General features: G+C 35.0%; 1 protein-coding gene across 22 annotated transcripts in view; it reads left to right on the plus strand.

The window, feature by feature from the left end:
- The window catches only part of ARHGAP28 (Rho GTPase activating protein 28), a 193,442-nt gene that overhangs the window by 151,096 nt on the left and 24,972 nt on the right, over positions 1 to 17,374 (plus strand). For all 22 annotated transcript variants that reach the window (XM_081078556.1, XM_081078567.1, XM_081078572.1 and 19 more), the window contains 4 exons: positions 7,417 to 7,579; positions 13,029 to 13,111; positions 15,481 to 15,678; positions 16,033 to 16,146. In XM_081078556.1, the coding sequence (XP_080934682.1) occupies positions 7,417 to 7,579; positions 13,029 to 13,111; positions 15,481 to 15,678; positions 16,033 to 16,146 (558 nt within the window). The remainder of the gene's footprint in view (positions 1 to 7,416; positions 7,580 to 13,028; positions 13,112 to 15,480; positions 15,679 to 16,032; positions 16,147 to 17,374) is intronic.

Consider the following 17,374-nt stretch of genomic DNA (forward strand, 5'->3'; position numbering starts at 1 on the left):
TACTCAGAAGTGGAATTGCTGGATCATATGATAAATTTATTTTTAAATTTTTTAATCACCTCCATACTGTTTTCCATAGTGGCTGCACCAATTTACGTGCCCACCAACAGTGCTGCACAAGCATTCTTTTTTCTCTGCATCCTTGCCAACATTTGCTATTTTTTGTCTTTTTTATAATAGCCATTCTAACAGGTGTGAAGTGATATCTCATTGTGGTTTTGATTTGCATTTCCCTTGATGATTAATGATGCTCAGTATCTTTTCATCTGTTAGCCATCTGTATGCCTTCTTTGGAAAAATGTCTGTTCAGATCTTCTGCCCATTATTTAATTGGATTGATTATTTTTCTGCTACTAATGTATTTTAGATATTAGCTTCTTATCAGATATATGATTTGCAAATAGTTTCTCACATGTAGGGGATTGTCTTTTCATTTTTTTGATGGTTTCCTTTGCTGTGCATAAGCTTTTTAATATGATGTGGTCCCACTTATTTATTATTGCTTTTGTTGCTTTTGGTGTCAGATCCAAAAGATCATTGCCAAGATCTATGTCAAGAAGCTTACTACCTATGGTTTCTTCTAGGAGTCTTATGGTTTCAGGTCTTCAACTCAAATGTTTAATACATTTTACAGTTAATTTTTGTGTATGATATAAGATAGTGGTCAAGTTTAATTCTTTTGCATGTGGCTGTCCGGTGTTCCCAACTCCATTTATTAAAGAGAACTGTCTTTTTTCATTGTGTATTCAAATAATTGTTGCAAAATAATTGACCATATATGTGTGAGTTTATTTCTGGGCTTTCCATTCTGTTTCAACAATCTATGTGTCTGTTTTAAAGTCAATGCCATACTGTTTTAATTACTATAGCTTTGTAATATAGTTTTAAATCAGGGAGCATGCTGCCTCCAGCTTTGTTCTTCTTTCTCAAGAGCGTATTGTCGCTTTGGTGTTATTTGTGGTTACATAAAAAAGTTTAGAATATTTGTTTTATTTCTTTGAAAAAATGTCATTGGAATTTTTATAGGGATTACACTGACTCTATGGACGTGTTAACAATATTGATTCTTCCAGTTCATGAGCACAGAATATCTTTGCATTTATTTTCTCTTCTTCAGTTTCTTTCATCAGTGTGTTGTAGTTTTCAGAGTACAGGTCTTTTACCTCTTTGGTTCCATTTATGGTTAGGTATTTTACTCTTTTGATATCATTGTAAATGGGATTGTTTTCTTAATTTCACTTTTAGGTAGTTTGGTATTAGTGTATAGAAACACAGATTTTTATGTATTGATTTTTGTATCCTAAAACTCTGCTGAATTTGTTTTTTGATGGAGTCTTTAGGGTTTTCTCTATATAAGATTATGTTATCTGCAAATAGTGACTGTTTTACTTCTTCCTTTCTGATTTGGATGCCTTTTGTTTCTTTTTCTTGCCTAATTTCCCTGGCTAGGACTTCTAATACTATATTGAATAAAAGGTAAAAGAGTGGGCATACTTATCTTCTTCTTGATCTTAGATGGAAGGCCTTCAGCTTTTCACCATTGAGTATGACATTAGCTGTGGGCTTGTCATATATATAATATGGGTCATATTATACATATAATGTGACATATATATATATACATATATATATATGTATATATATATATATATATATGACCCATATATATGTCATATATAGCCTTAATATGTTGAGGTACATTCCCTCTGTATACACTTTGTTGAGAGTTTTTAGTCATAAATGCATGCTTAATTTTGTCAAATGATTTTCCTGCATCTATTGAGATGATCATGTTATATCATCCTTTATTTTATTAATGTGGTGTATCACTTTGACTTATTTGTAATGTTGAACTATCCTTGCCTCCCTGGAATAAATCCAGCTTGATTAAAATGTGTATTATTTTATTGATTTACCAATATATTGATCCTTTTCGTGTACTGTTGAATTTTGTTTGCTAATATTTTGTTAAGGATTTTTGCATCTATGTTCATCAGGGATATTGGCCTGTAATTTTCTTTTCTTATGGCATTCTTGTCTGGTTTTGGCATCAGGGTAAATGAGTTTGGAAGAGTTCCCACATCTTTTGTTTTTTGGAAGACTTTGAGAAGGATTGGTGTTAATTCTTCTTTGGATGTTTGGTAGAATTCAACATTAATGTCATCTGGTCCTGGACTTTTGTTTTTGGGGAGGTTTTTGATTACTGATTCAATCCCCTTACTAGTAATCAGTCTGTTCAGATTTTCTATTTCATCATGATTCAGACTTGGTAGGTTGTAGGTTTCTAGCAATTTAGTCTGTACAACTTTTAGCATATAGTTATTCATAGTAGTCCCTTATGATCCTTTGTTTTTGTGGTATCAGTTACACTATCTCCCCTTTCTGATGTTTTATTTATTTGAGTCCACCTCTCTCTTTTTTCTTGGTGAGTCCAGATAAAGGCTTGACAATTTTGTTATCTTTACCAGAAAACAGCTTTTAGTTTCATTGATATCTATTGTCTTTTTAAACTCTACTTAATTTATTTCTGTTCTAATCTTCCTTCCTTCCTTCTACAAATTTTAGGCTTCATTTATTCTTTTTTTTCCTAGTTCTTTGAGGTGTAAATTTAGTTATTTGAGACTTTTTTGGTTTTTCAAGGTAGACGTTTATTGCTGTGAACTTCCCTCTTAAAACGGCTTTTGCTACATCTTGCAAATTTTGGTATATTTCCAGTTTTGTTTGCCTCAAGGTATTTTTTTTATTTATCTTTTGATTTCTTCTTTGATCCATTGGTTGCTCAGTAGCATGTTGTTTAATCTCCCCATATTCATCATTTTTTTAGTTTTCTTTGTGCAATTAATATATAATTTCATAACATTGTGGTTGGAAAAGATGCATTATTTGATTTCAAACCACTTAAATACCGGGTTTCCCTGAAAATAGCACCTAGCTGGACAATCAGCTCTAATGCGTATTTTGGAGCAAAAATTATATTATATTATATTACTTTACATTATATTATATTGTATTGTATTATATCATATATCGTATCATATCATATTATATTAAAGACCCAGTCTTATATTATAGTAAAATAAGACTGGGTCTTATATCCTATAAAATAATATAAGACTGGGTCTTATATTAATTTTTGCTCCAAAAGACATTCTAGAGATGATTGTCCAGCTAGAGCTTATTTTTGGGAAAACAGGGTATATTAAGACTTGTTTTGTGGTCTAACATATCCTGGAAAATGTTTCATGTACACTTCATTAGAATGTGTATACTGTTGCTTTTGGATGAAATGTTTTGTATATGTCTGTATATGATTAAGTTCATCTGACCTAATGTGCCATGTAAGGCCAATGTTTCCTTATTAATCTTCTGTCTTAATGATCTATCCATTGATATAAGTGGGATATTAAAATCACTTACTATTATTGTAATTGTTGTCTATTTCTTACTTTAGGGCTGTTAATAGTTGCTTTATGTATTTAGGTGCTTCTATTTTGAGCGCATATTTACAAATGTTATATCCTATTGTTGGATGGTCCCCTTTATCATTATGCAATGCCCATCATTGTCTCTTACTATAGTCTTTGTTTTAAAGTCTGTTTTGTCTGATATCAGTATAGTTACTCCAGGTTTCTTTTGGTTTCTGTTTGCATGGAATATCTTTTTCCACATCTTCACTTTCAGTTTCTGTGTATTCTTACACCTAAAGTGAGTCTCTCTTAGGCAACATATAGATAAGTCTTGTATTTTTATCCATTCAAACTCTCTGTGTATTTTTATTGGAGAATTTTGTCCATTTATATTTAAAGTAATTGTTGATAGGTATGTACTTATTGCCATTTTGTTATTTATGGGGCATTTTGTAGTTCTTCTCTGTTCATTTCTTCTTCTCTTGTTCTCTTCTTTTATGGTTTGATTACTTTCTTTAGTGGTATACTTATGTTCCTTTATCTTTTGTGTATTTACAAGTAGGTTTTTGATATGTGGTTACCATGAAGCTTAGATATTAACAACTTATATCTATAAATGTCTATTTTAATTTGACAACTTAAGTTTGATTTCATTCTAAAGCTCAATATTTTTACTCTCCCCTACTACATGTTTTATGTTTTTGATGTCACATTTTACGTCTTTTTATCCTGTGTATCTCTAAACTAATTGTTTCAATCATAGTTATTTTTACTACTTTTGTCTTTTAACCTTCATACTAGCTTTATAAGTGATTACTCTGTTATCTTTACTATATATTTACCTTTTCAGAGAGATTTATTCTTTAACAGGTTTTATTGTTACTAATTAGTACCCTTTCTTTTCAGCTTAAAGAAGTCCCTTTAATATTTATGATAAAGCCCATTTAGTGGTGATGAGTTCCTTTAGCTTTTGCTTGCCTGGAAAACTCTCTTTCAATTCTGAATGATAACCTTGTTGGGTAGAGCATTCTTGATTGGAAGATTTTTTTTTCTCAGCACTTTGAATATATCATGCCACTCCCTTCTGATCTGTAAAGCTCCTGCTGAAAAATCGGTTGATGGGTTTGTTGGGTATCCCTTGTATGTAACAGATTGTTTTTCTCTCGTTGTTTTTAATATTCTCTCCTTGTCTTTAAATTTTGACGTTTTAATTGTAATATTTCTTAGTATGGGTCTCTTTGGGTTTATCCTTATTGGAACTCTCTGGGCTTCCTTGATCTGGATATCTGTTTCCTTCACCATGTTAGAGAAATTTTAAGCCATTATATCTTCAAACAAGATTTCTGCCCCTTTCTCTCTCTTCTCCTGGGACTCCTGTTATGCAAATGTTAGTCTGTTTCATGTTGTCACAAATGCCCTCTAAACTATAATCACTTTTTTCTACTCTTTTCTTTTTGATACTCTGATTAGGTGATTTACAGTGCCATATGGTGACTGAACCTTTCTTCTGCTTCAGCTAATATGCTATTGAACCCCTCTAGTGTATTTTTCAGTTCAGTTATTATATTCTTCAGCCCTATGACTTCTATTTGGTACTTTCTTATATTTTCCATCTCTTTGTTGAAGTTCTTACTGTGTCCATCCATTCTTCTGCCCAGTTTGGTCAGCATATTTATGAACATTACTCTGAATTCTTTATCAGCTATATTGCTTATCTCTGTTTTGTTAAGGTTTATTTCTGAAGTTTTATCTTGTTCTTTCATTTGGAACATGTTCCTTTGTTTCTTAATTTTTCTGGTCTCTCTGTTCTGTTTCTATACAGTAGATGAAACAACTCTCCCAGTCTTTAAGGAGCGGCCTTGTATAGGAGATGAACCATGTTGTTCAACCTTGCCCCAGCTCTTTGTCATCTCTCTAACCTTTGTACTTGTCCCAGTACTCAGGGAAGAGCTTTGAAAAGTATGCAAATATATACTGTGGGACTGTAAGCTTAAGCCCTCCTGGCCAGGTGACCTGGCGATATCCCCTTGCCATCAGTTGGAATAATTGGAGCTCTAGACTAGTGTATAAGCTCTTTTCTGGGAGATACTGGTGAACTGGAGCAATGCAAAGGGAAAGCATCAAGATGGCGTCCGCAGCCTACTTTTCTAAAGAGCAGCTCTAGAGTCATCACTGATTCTTAAGAATTTTCCCTCAATTGTATTTCTTAAATGACCCTTTCTTTCTGTCTTATAACTGCTTTTCCAGGTTAGTCCTTGATTATCTGTCACCAAAAATGTGCCATTGCCCAATAACTGGTTTCCTTGCTACTGGCCTGCTCTTTAACCAGTGGCAAGCACCACACTCTTCCAAATCACTTTTGCATCTGGCTGTCAGATAAGGTAAATGCCACCTTGTCATTCTCTTGCTTGGAAATGTCCCGTGTTGCCTCTTTCCCTACAGAATGAAGTGCAGTCACCTTAGGATTGACACTGATCTGCTCCTCAGTCTCATCTCTCTCTTTACTCTCCTCCTTGCCTATGATGCTCCAGCCACACTGAACTAATTGGAGTTTTCCAGACCCACTGAGTCTCCTTGCACTTGTATCACTGCTTGAGCAGTTTCTTCTGTCCAGGACAGCTTTTTATTTCCTCTTCCCCTGGCAAACTCCTCAGTAGTCCTCAAAACTTTGCCATAGCAGAGTTTGATTTTCTTTGATGACTGCTTGGCATCCAATGTGTGGTTTTTCTTATAGTATTTAACATCCTAACTTAGCATTATGAGTTCATGAAATAGTTCTGTCCACTGGACTACAACACATCTAAAGGCAAAGAGTGGATCTCATGTATTCTCTTCTTCCTAGAGCCTGCTCTCTTGTATTTCAAGAAGGTTTTATATGTATGCTTCAGTTCTTTACGAAGTGTATTTATCACCATATGGTTGATTGATTAGCTATATTATTCCTATTGTATTGAGAACTTCTCAAGGACAGGAAATCCTTTTGATGCCATCAGAGGGTGGCTCGAAATCATGCCTGTCTCTCTGTAAAAGACATGTCCTGCCAAAGTATCCCCATTTTGCAGGCTCTGGGAGCCATCAGCATGTTTATTTCTTGTTTGGAAATTGACTCTGGCTATGCATGTTTAAGGCTAGAAGAATTAGGTTTCTCATGAGAATAAAGCGGAGGCCTTAAAGAAACAGAGTTTTCAGTGTTACCTTTCTAAGTATTTTTTTTTTTTTGGAGAAGTTAGTATCATTTGGGGAACTGACAATAACTGCCTGATATTAATAGGCAAACTCTGTAGTTCCAAGGAGCAGTAGGAAATGAATTTGACTTTGTAAAAGAAACATAGAGAAAGGGTGGCACTGATAATCAAATAAATTGGTAATGTAAAATGTATTACCAAATAGAACTTATGGAGGCTTAGTGATTTTTTAAAAAGTATTACACAGTGTTTTAAGCCTTATGAAGGATTGGACAAGCATGCAAACATGTGCAAGACATATGGATATCTTGGAATAAAACTTTGCTGTAACTACTCCAGGAAGATGTCAGTTGGTCTGCCTGTTGCAGTGAGGTTAGAGTTCCTTTATTTGGATATTTCTCATTCTGGATGTGAACTAACTGAGAAGTATACATTCATGATCTAATTTAGAAATAGACGGCAAAAGGAAAAAGGGAAATGGAGGTTTTGTTAAAATCTAACAGTGCATTATCATGTGGGGATAGGTGGTATTCTGCCAAAACCACATAAATGAGACTGTGATCTGAGTAAAGAACTTTTATGTTTGTGTAGAATTAGCAAATGATTTCAAGATTATCAGTATTCTGAAAAGATTTTAGAAAAACATTTTTAAACATTCACTTAGAAATAACTATTTCAATTCTTTAATCGTGTTGAAAAAAGTTAGACTTAGTAGATATCAGCTTTTTAATCTGTTTACAAAAATAGTTTGTGTAATGACAGTTTTCAAAGTGGGTCAGGTGGTAAAAGCTCATTAAATATTGACTGTTTTCCTTAATTTGCAGCAATACCGTGAAGAACTGGATGCCAAATTTAATGCTGATAAATTTAAATGGGACAAAATGTGCCATAGAGAAGCTGCAGTGATGTTGAAAGCATTTTTCAGAGAACTACCCACTTCTCTCTTCCCTGTGGAATATATACCTGCCTTCATCACTCTAATGGAAAGTAGGTAGAAGATGTTAAATGTGAATGGACTAATTTATAAGCTCAATAAAGTGACATAGAGTAGAAGAAAGGTTGCATAATCAGATGTGATCAGAAATGTATGTATTTGCTCTTTCCTGGCAATGCTTGTTGAAATATTGCATGTGGTAGTAAATAGTCATCTCTTTACATATTTATATATCGAAGTCTGATAGATATGATTTAGAGGGTTTTATAATCGTTAAAAGGCAGAGGGGTTTGCAGAGAGAATAGGCCCTTGAGATTTGAATTCCTGTTCAGCCGTCTGCTAGTCACACAATCAGCCATTCTGAGCTTTATTACTATGCCTATAAATTACAGATAATATTTATGTGTCAGGGTTGTTGTGGGCACTGAATGAAGACATCTAGAATAGTGCCTGGTGCATAATAAATAGTCCTTCAAGAAATACAAGCCTTCTCTCTTCTTTAAATCTGAGGTCCTGGGCTGATGATGTAGCACATAATAAATGTTACACAAAGGTGTTTTGTGTCTGAAAATTATAATATTACATAGTATTTCTGCAAATTACAAAGTGACATAGATTAGGCCTTAAGTGACATACTTTCATAAAAATATAGTAACTGGAAAATGTGTGTTGTATTTGGCAGTGAGGGAATAAGTTGGCACGATTTCAGCTTTAGGATTGAATATTTTGGAGGGTGTGACAAGAGAGAAATTTAGCAAAATAGAATGGGCCTAGATAGTGGGGACTGTGACTACTAACCTAAGGAATTCAGGGGTCACAGACCTAGATATATACAATATGTCCTCCCTTACCATCACTGATAGATTCTGCGACTTTAAGCAAAATGATATATAAGGAAAGCAATTTTATCACAGGTTAAGTGATATAAGCAAGAGTTAAGCTTCTATAGCATCTCATCAACATTATAAGTTGAATAACACAATGTTGAATGAGAAGATATTATTTGAGGACCGGCTATCCCAGCATGTTAAGTAAATGGTGATTCTACACGGACAGAAAATGGCTGTAGGCAGATTGAGAGGACACACCCTCTATAAAGCAGTTGGCCACTGTATAGCTGGATTGTTCCCTATCTGATTACAGACAGTACGCTTCACTGAAGGGAGAGAGTCTGGAAAACATCCTAAAAAGGTTCACAGAGGAGTCCTCGTGTCTTTGTGTGAATTTGAAAGGGAAAAATACTATATTGCAATGAATTAAAACCAGCCAACCCTGCAGGAAGCCCAAAGTTCTGGGTTGCTACCAGCAGGGAAAATAGCCTTTTTGCCACCTAGAGTAAGCTCTAGTTGTAGCGAGATTTTCTGAAGGGAAGATTGTAGACGTGCATATGTGTGTTTAAGTTGTCCTTCCTTATACTATGAAACTGAGTTTGGAGAATACTCATTAACCACAAAACGGTGTAGGGCCAGGTTTCCCAATTAAAATAAAAATGGATTATTTGCCAGTTTAGATTTTTAATCTTTTTTAAAAATTTGTATTATAGATTTTTTATATTAAAGGGAACTTAATAATTTCTCTGAAATTGGTAGAACTATAGAATCCATATCTGTATCTATTGTCTCCCCCCACCAGAAGGTCTCTTTGGTTGTTTTGGCAGATTATAGATAACCCTTAGCCTGCAGTTTACTCATTCAAATAATGCTTTCTCTGTCCTAAATGCTTTGTACTGAGATGTGCTATAATAATAGTTCCTATTATTCAGGCAAACTCATGTCAGCATGCATTAGCTGTTTTCAAAAATATCCTGACCTGTGCCATTGTTGTTTATAAATTTGACATTAATTTCTAGAAAGCCACTTGGGGACTGTGCTGAGACGATATGATACGCTCCTATAAATACTCCTCCCAACTGTCCCTTCATTACATGCTTATTTACAGTAGTCAGTACTCGTAACCCAGGTGCACACAACCTCCTGTAACAAGTAGCTTGTCACAGGACAAGCTCGTCCACTACTGTAAAGCTAAGTAACATTGCAGGCAGCTGACTGGCTTTCATCCATTGAGTGTAAATAGATTTTTCTTCAACTTGAGAACTCCCCAGGGATTCTAGAATGTGATGCTTCCTGCCAAAATCTCTCCTCTAAGAGTCCATTTTGAGGGGAACACAGAGAGACAAAGCAAAGCCTGGATGCTGTGGTAAACTACATTTTCAGCACAGTTGGTTGTGGATTATCCAGTTGGGGATGGAATGGCCAAAACCCCTTCCCTAAAATGGCCAACCCTCTGGCGCCATCTTCTGTCATTGTTAAGGAATAAAATATCAAAAATCTCCAAAGATCTAACTACAATCACCGTCCCTAAATGTCCATTTAAGAACTAGAATATGTGTCATTAATCATAACAAAAGCAAACACATATAAAGATAACTATTTACAGGCACTAATGTAAACACTCTACACATATTAACTCATTTAATCTTTTCTTTTTCCAATGCTGGACATTCTGTTTACAGAAGCTATCTTATTTAAAGCTTTAAGTTAACATCTTTGCTAATAATAGCTATGCCTTAGAGGTTGCTCATGATTGAAGCTTTTTTGGGTTCCCCAGAAACAGCACCTAAGACTGAGATTAGTTTGTGTAGAATATTTATCAGGGTGTATACTTGAGTTCCATACTCTTGAAAGGGAACGAAAAGGACGCCAACTTGTGCAGAGGATAAGGCTGGGCAGTGAAGTGGTCTCAGCCAAGCCCTCGTGTGACCCTATGGAGAGGTCTGAAGCTGGGGTGGCCTTTCAGATTTATTTCCCGTTGCAGTGAGAAAGTTGAGCATTTTGACTCCGAATCAGTCAGTCACTGGAATGTAGACTGCACCTGAGAAGACAGCATAACCTTAAGAAAAAACAACTAGAGGAGCAATTTCTAGGAAGAGCTGACAGCTGAGGGACTAGGTCCTTCATTCCTGAAGGGGGCGATGCAGGCATCATGTCACAGTTTCTGCTACAGAAGGCAGAAATGGTATGAAAACAAAAGAGGTTTTCTGATTTTCTGAGATACTCCAATATGAAGAAACAAATGAGTTTTTAGAGGCAGGCAACATAAAAAAGGAAATCTTAGTTATGAAACAAAGCCCACATTTCTGAAGCTATAGGGATTACTCCATCTAAACCATTCTGCACAAAAGCAGCACCCTTTATGGATTTTGTTACTCTTGGTATTAAAAGAAGGTTTTCTCTCTGATTTTCGGAATCTATATTTGAATAAGAAGTACTAATCAAGTATAACAATCTGTCCCTATGTGGAAAAAAGGATATCTCAGCTCTGTCTCGTACAGAACAGTGGATTTGGACATTCTCAAGACGTTTACTTAATGGCGTCCAAGTGAAAGTCTAGCACTTTAGTGCACTTGCTACATAACGCACCCACAAGGACAAAGGCAAACTGGTCCAGACTTTTCAAAATATTGCTAAGAAAATTTCTCCTGAGAGACTTAACAGGTGACCACACCTTGCCATTTCTGTAACTGTCACAACCCAGGAAAAACTATAAAGTTGGGGCATGACTCACAACCCCACAAAAGGATAATTTGACCATTTACAAATGGATTTTATTTAGTTACCCAAATCACAAAGCCTTAAGTAAGTTTTAGTAATTTTTTTTTCTGAATTTGTTCCCTATCTATGAGCTTAGTTTTGGGGGGGAGGGTTGGGGTTTTCTCTGGGAGGAAGATAATTTTCAGATTTAGATTTCACATAGAGACCATACAGTATTTGTCTTTCTCTGATTTATTTTACTTAGTATAACACCCTCAAGGTCCATCCACGTTATTACAAATGGCAAGATTTCATTTTTATGGCTAATAATATTCCATTGTTTTATATCTATCTGTCTATCTATATATAACTATGTAGTTATATATATATAGGTAGATAGCTAGTTATATATAGGTATATATATAACTATATATAAAACTATAACTATATATGTATATATATAGACATGTAGATATAAATATCACACAATTTCTTTATCCATTCATCCATTGATGGACAGACTGCTTCCATATCTTGACTACTGTAAATAATGCTGCAGTGAAAATGGGATTGCATATATCTTTTCGAGTTAGTATTTTTGTTTTCTTCAGATAAATATCCAGAAGTAGAATTGCTGAATCATATGATAAATTTGCTTTTAATTTTTTGACACAGCTCCATACTGTTTACCATAGTGGCTGCACCAATTTACATTTCTATTAACAGTGCACAAGGATTTCCTTTTCTCCATGCCCTTGCCAACACTTTCTATTTCCTGTCTTTTTGATAATAGTCATTCTAACAGGTATGAGGTGATGTCTCACTGTGGTTTTGATTTGCATTTCCTTGATGATTAGTGATGTTGAACATCTTTCCATATGTCTATTGGCCATCTGTATATCTGCTTGGAGAAATGTCTGCTCAGATCTTCTGCCCATTTTTTAACTGGATTGTTTGGGGATTTTTGCTATTGTGTTGTATGAGTTCTTTATATGTGTTGCCTATTAGCCCCTTATCAGATATATGATTTGCAAATATTTCTTGCATTCAGTAGGTTGCCTTTTCATTTTGTTGATGGTTTCCTTTCCTGTGCAGATGCTTTGCAGTTTGATATAGTCTTACTTGTTTATGTTTCCTTTTGTTGCTTTGCTTATGGTACCAGATTCAAAAATTCATCACCAAGCTCAGTGCGAGGTTGGAGGGATAGTGGATGGGGGGAGGGGGATTCACAGTGTGAGGGATATAAATGATGAACGTCTAAGTATTACCTTGTCTTGTACACCTGAAACTAATAAATTAAAATAAAATAAAAATTCATCACCAAGACTTATGTCAAGGAGTTTACCACCTATGTTTTCTTCTAGGAGTTTTACGGTTTCAGGTCTTATGTACAAGTCTTTAATCCATTTTGAGTTTTAATTCATTTCATATTTGGAACAGCCCAGTGAGGTAGGTATGATGACTACTGCCATTTTATGGATGATAAAATAGAAGTGATGAAGGATTAAATAGCCTGACCAATATCAGTCAGTGACTAAGTAGTAGATGCAGGATTTTAATCTGGTTCTATGATCTATGCTCCCAATAATTATACTTTGCTCCTTCTTTATTTGGAAGCAAGATTTATTTTCTCTTGAATTGAGCTTTAAGCTTTCTGTTTGTAACATAAGAGTAAAGCAAGATCTGTGAAAGTACTTTGAAAAGGGAAAAGTTATACAAATCCAGAATTATTCTGAGGATCTTTTTGGTCGGTCACCTGCCTTGACAATGGCATCATGTGATGTGAAAGAGGAGTTGATAAACTGAGACATTTGTCCAAGCAAACCAATTTACATTGTTGGGCACAAAAATTGATTCCTTACCATCCAGACCTGTCAGAATCTTTTCTGTGCCATCTGATGTTAGCAAGAAATGCTGTCAGAATACATCCGTGGTGTTCCAAATGTGTGGTTCTTTCTGTTTTTTTTATTAGGAGGGCCTCACATCAAAGTACAATTTCAAGCCTTACACCTCATGGTCATGGCACTGCCTGATGCCAACAGAGACACAGCCCAGGTATGTTGTATTGACCTTATGGTCTGTCATTGGCTCAGGTGGAAAAATGAAAACTGAAATAACTTACTAAGCCAGCTGAGTGTGCTACAAACCTACTGCCTTTCCACATTCCCCCTGCTGTTCTCCTGAGGAAAAGTAAATCCTGGAATCTTATTTGAACATTTAAATTTCATTCACTTAATCTGTTAAGAGCTATTAAGTGTCTACCACACACCAGGCACGGAGCTAGGGTTAGGAGTAGGAAAATCAAAGATAAAAGACCTAAATGGAATAATCTCAGAAGTAAATGAGACCATTGTGTAAGTTATAAGATATAAAACTCTATAATTGTTGGTCTGCAATTGCCCACTTTAGTGGCGAAAGATTTGATGAGTGTCCTTGGGAAATAAATTTGAAATCACTGATTTAAATAAAATTTTAAATGTTTATGACTTACAATTTATAAATTCAATTCAATTTAAAGAGTTCTACAATCTGAATTTTAGAGATTACCTCATAGGATCTTGTCACTTTACAGATTAGGAAAATTAAGCTCAGAAAAATGCTTTCATCATTAACAGATAATAAAACATTTGATAGAATCCTATTCCATAGTTCTTTGCCCCAAATATGCCTCCCTTTATTTCAAATTCATTTCTTCTCTGTATATTGGTAAAACTTGAATTTTCTTTTGCTATTTTGATAATGATTCTATATACAATAGGAAATTTGTTATATGTAAAACAGATGTTGAGAATCTTTGAAATGAGGTAAGGATGAGTTGGAAAGGGCCAATAATCTTGAGGTCCGTAAACATAATGCTGAAAACAAAGATGATTTTTAATATACCTCTCATCAAACATTTCAGTTTGGTAAGGACCTTTCCTCCTACATAGTGAAATCATCTATGTTAATTATAATGTGTTAATTATATTATATCCTCAACCTGAAGATGGGGGTTGGCTATGACATAAGAATGTCTTTTTCTAATATAATTTGGTAATTTTTCAAAAGCTGGAAATTTATTAGCTTGCTTTTAGGCTTTGTCTAAACAATGTTCTTTTATCAAAAAAAAATGCATCTGGTTTCGGATATCTGGGTCAAAATGTCATCTACCCTTTCATATAACTGAGGATGCAGCAATTATCAAATAATTCAATACATTTGTAACAGAAGGTCATCAAACAACATTACAGGACTGGTAAAGAATCAATCCCCCCCCCCCTCTCTCTCTCTCTCTCTCTCTCTCTCTCCTCATCTCTCTCTCCCTCCTTCCCTCTATCCCTCCCTCCGTCCTTCCCTCCTTCTCTCCTTCGATTCTAAATTGTGACTAGAACTAAGATTGAAGTTGGTGTAGTGTAGAGATCAAGAGTTCTGGCTTAAGAATCAGGTTTCTTTGGCTCAAATCCTGGCTTTGTCACTTAATGAACTAATGCTAGACAAACCTATCAGTCCTTCTCCACCTTAGTTTCTTTATCTGAAAAACAATGTTAATAATAGTACCTACCTCACAGGATTTGGACTGATGATAAAATGAGTGGATATATGTATTCATAATGGCTGGCTCACAATAAACCCTCAAATGAATGTTTATTATTACTTATGTACTATCCATTTTCTCATTACAAATACTGTAGCAGAACTCAAACTTGGAAAACTACAAAGTATCTCCGTTTAGGATTTCAGTCCCCTTGGTGAATTTCAGAAGGTCTGAGAAGCATTCATACTTTGGTGGCTCAGCCAAACTTTTATTAAGCTTTCTCAAATCTCTTTTTTTAATGTTGAAAACAGCTGCATGTAAGCCTTTTCCTTTGGTTGGTTGAAGATTCCAAAATTGAAAAGCAATAGAAAAAACACAAAAAGTAAAATTTTTAAATTTTGAATTGTATTTACATTTGGGCTGAGGAATGAGATACTCATTTCTTAACTCCTCCCCCCCACCCCAAGGAAACAGTAAATAGTTTTTAACAGCAATGCTTTAAATTAAAGGTGTGTTTTAGAATTGCTTTTCTTCCTTCACAACAAAACTGCATTTCATGTTGTTTTGAGCTGCAGTGTTTTCTCTTCCCAGTTTACTATTTAATTTTAATATTTGTCAAACTTATTTAATATAAAAGACAATAAGAAAATGCAAACTATTATATATACAGACTCCAATATAATAAATTTTGTAAAAAGAAAGCTACTTTTATGAAGCAGAGAATTGAATAAACTGTTCACATTTCTCATTAGCACTTTTAAGCAAGTAAAAGAGAAACATGACATTTAACTATGCTAAACTTCTGACAGTTTTCCAGAGGCACACTGAATGGGTGTAGAAATAAATGATAGTGGTCAGTGGTGCTTTTTAATAATTTACAATAGTGTGACACAATGCTGTTTCTTTTTAGGCCCTCATGACATTCTTCAATAAAGTGATTGCCAACGAATCAAAAAACCGAATGAGTATATGGAACATTTCTACTGTAATGGCTCCAAACCTTTTCTTCAGTAGAAGCAAACATTCTGATTATGAAGAATTACTGTTAGCAAACACTGCAGCCCATATCATCCGCCTAATGCTTAAGTACCAGAAAATCTTGTGGAAGGTGAGTAACCATGTGGTGACTGTGACGTACTCCTTGGAAGTCAACCGGCACCCAGGAAACCTACAGGCTCCAAGAGCAAGCAATGCCCTTAGTCACAGAGAGGAAATACCATGATAGAATCCCAGGTTGCAGTTGCCATCTTTATACATTCTTTAAGGGCTCCTCCTGAGCACGTTCTCTCTTTTGAACAAGAATCCTAATAGTTTTTTTCTAATCTTTACAAGGACAAATGCCACAGTTCCTGGTTCCAGTATACTGAGTAGCCAGACAAAGTTTCCTTAACTGAACACAGAATCTACTAGGAAGGTTTAATTCAAGTGTATTCCTTCTAGTCAAGCCCTTTTTCTTCTCCAGGTTCCATCTTTCTTAATCACTCAAGTTAGAAGAATGAATGAAACCACGATGTTGTTAAAGAAGCAGCTCCCAAGTGTCAAAAAGTTGCTAAGGAGGAAGACCATAGAACGAGAGGTAAAAGCAAAGGAGGGTGTAAATATTGTTGCTACCCAGGTTTTTATTTCTCAAAATGAGGTACGAAATAGCTTGTAATTTAGAACCAAAAATTTTATAGACTCAAAGTATCAGTCTTGTGACTGTATAAACATTGTGGAAATGGTGTCCATCAAAGAGTAATATTTTATTGAATTATGTGCTTTTTGGTTGAAGCTCTTGAAATATCTCTATCATGAAGATTATTTAATATTCTATTCAGTTAAGTACTTAAGGCTAAAATGGTTCTCAAAAATGCTGAAAGTTGACATTTTTGTCCCTGTGAACTAATTTTAAAATTCCAGTATTCAGTATATCTAATAAGTAGAAACATTTCTTTCTTGACTAGATACTGAAAGAATATCTTATCCTCAAGTCGTCATTGCATTCTGAAGAATTTTTGTGTTCGCACAGTTGTTTGTGTGGAAGTACATAATGGAAACCTGTTTCAGAAGCATTATTTTTATTGCCTTAGTTTAATCTGAGGATGCTCATGGGTGTCAGGCATAGTATTCGACCTTGAGGAGGATGCAGAGATACATGAAATTCCCTTTGCCCTTAAAGGAATTTACAACTAATGTGGGAGATAAATGTGTATAAGAGTAAAGAATAGGCATTAAATCCAGATCAGTTGTGCAGGCCATGTGCCAGAACCATGCTGAGGAGAAAGAAATGTGCTCCAACATGGGAAATTATGGACAACTTCATGGAAGAAGTGGCATTTGAGCTGCATCTTGAAGGAAGGATGGCATTCTGAAGGGAGAAAGGAGGGGAAGGTTCACCCAGGGAATGGACTAGTAATACCGAGGCAGTGAGGTATCACAATCATGATGAATGGCTATCTTCCCTTATTGGTTATAGGCAAAGCGACTTCACATCCATGCATTTATTTGGAAAAATATTTTTTTGATTTGTTTTGAGAGTAATTCACATAATAGAAAATTCACCATTTAACTATTTTAAAAAGTACAATTCATTGGTTTTAGTATATTCAATGTCATGCAACCATTACCACTATCTAATTCCAGAATATTTTCACCATCCCAAAAAGAAACCCTACGCCAATAAAGCACTCACGTCTCATTATCCCCACCCCACAGCCCCTGAAAAACACTAATGTACTTTACTTTTGTCTCTACAGATTTACCTATTCTGGATATTTAATTTAAATGAAATCGTACAATAGGTATCCTTTTGTGTCTATCTTTCA

This window comes from Rhinolophus hipposideros, assembly GCF_964194185.1.
Source record: "Rhinolophus hipposideros genome assembly, chromosome: 17".
NCBI classification, from domain to species: Eukaryota; Metazoa; Chordata; class Mammalia; order Chiroptera; family Rhinolophidae; genus Rhinolophus; species Rhinolophus hipposideros.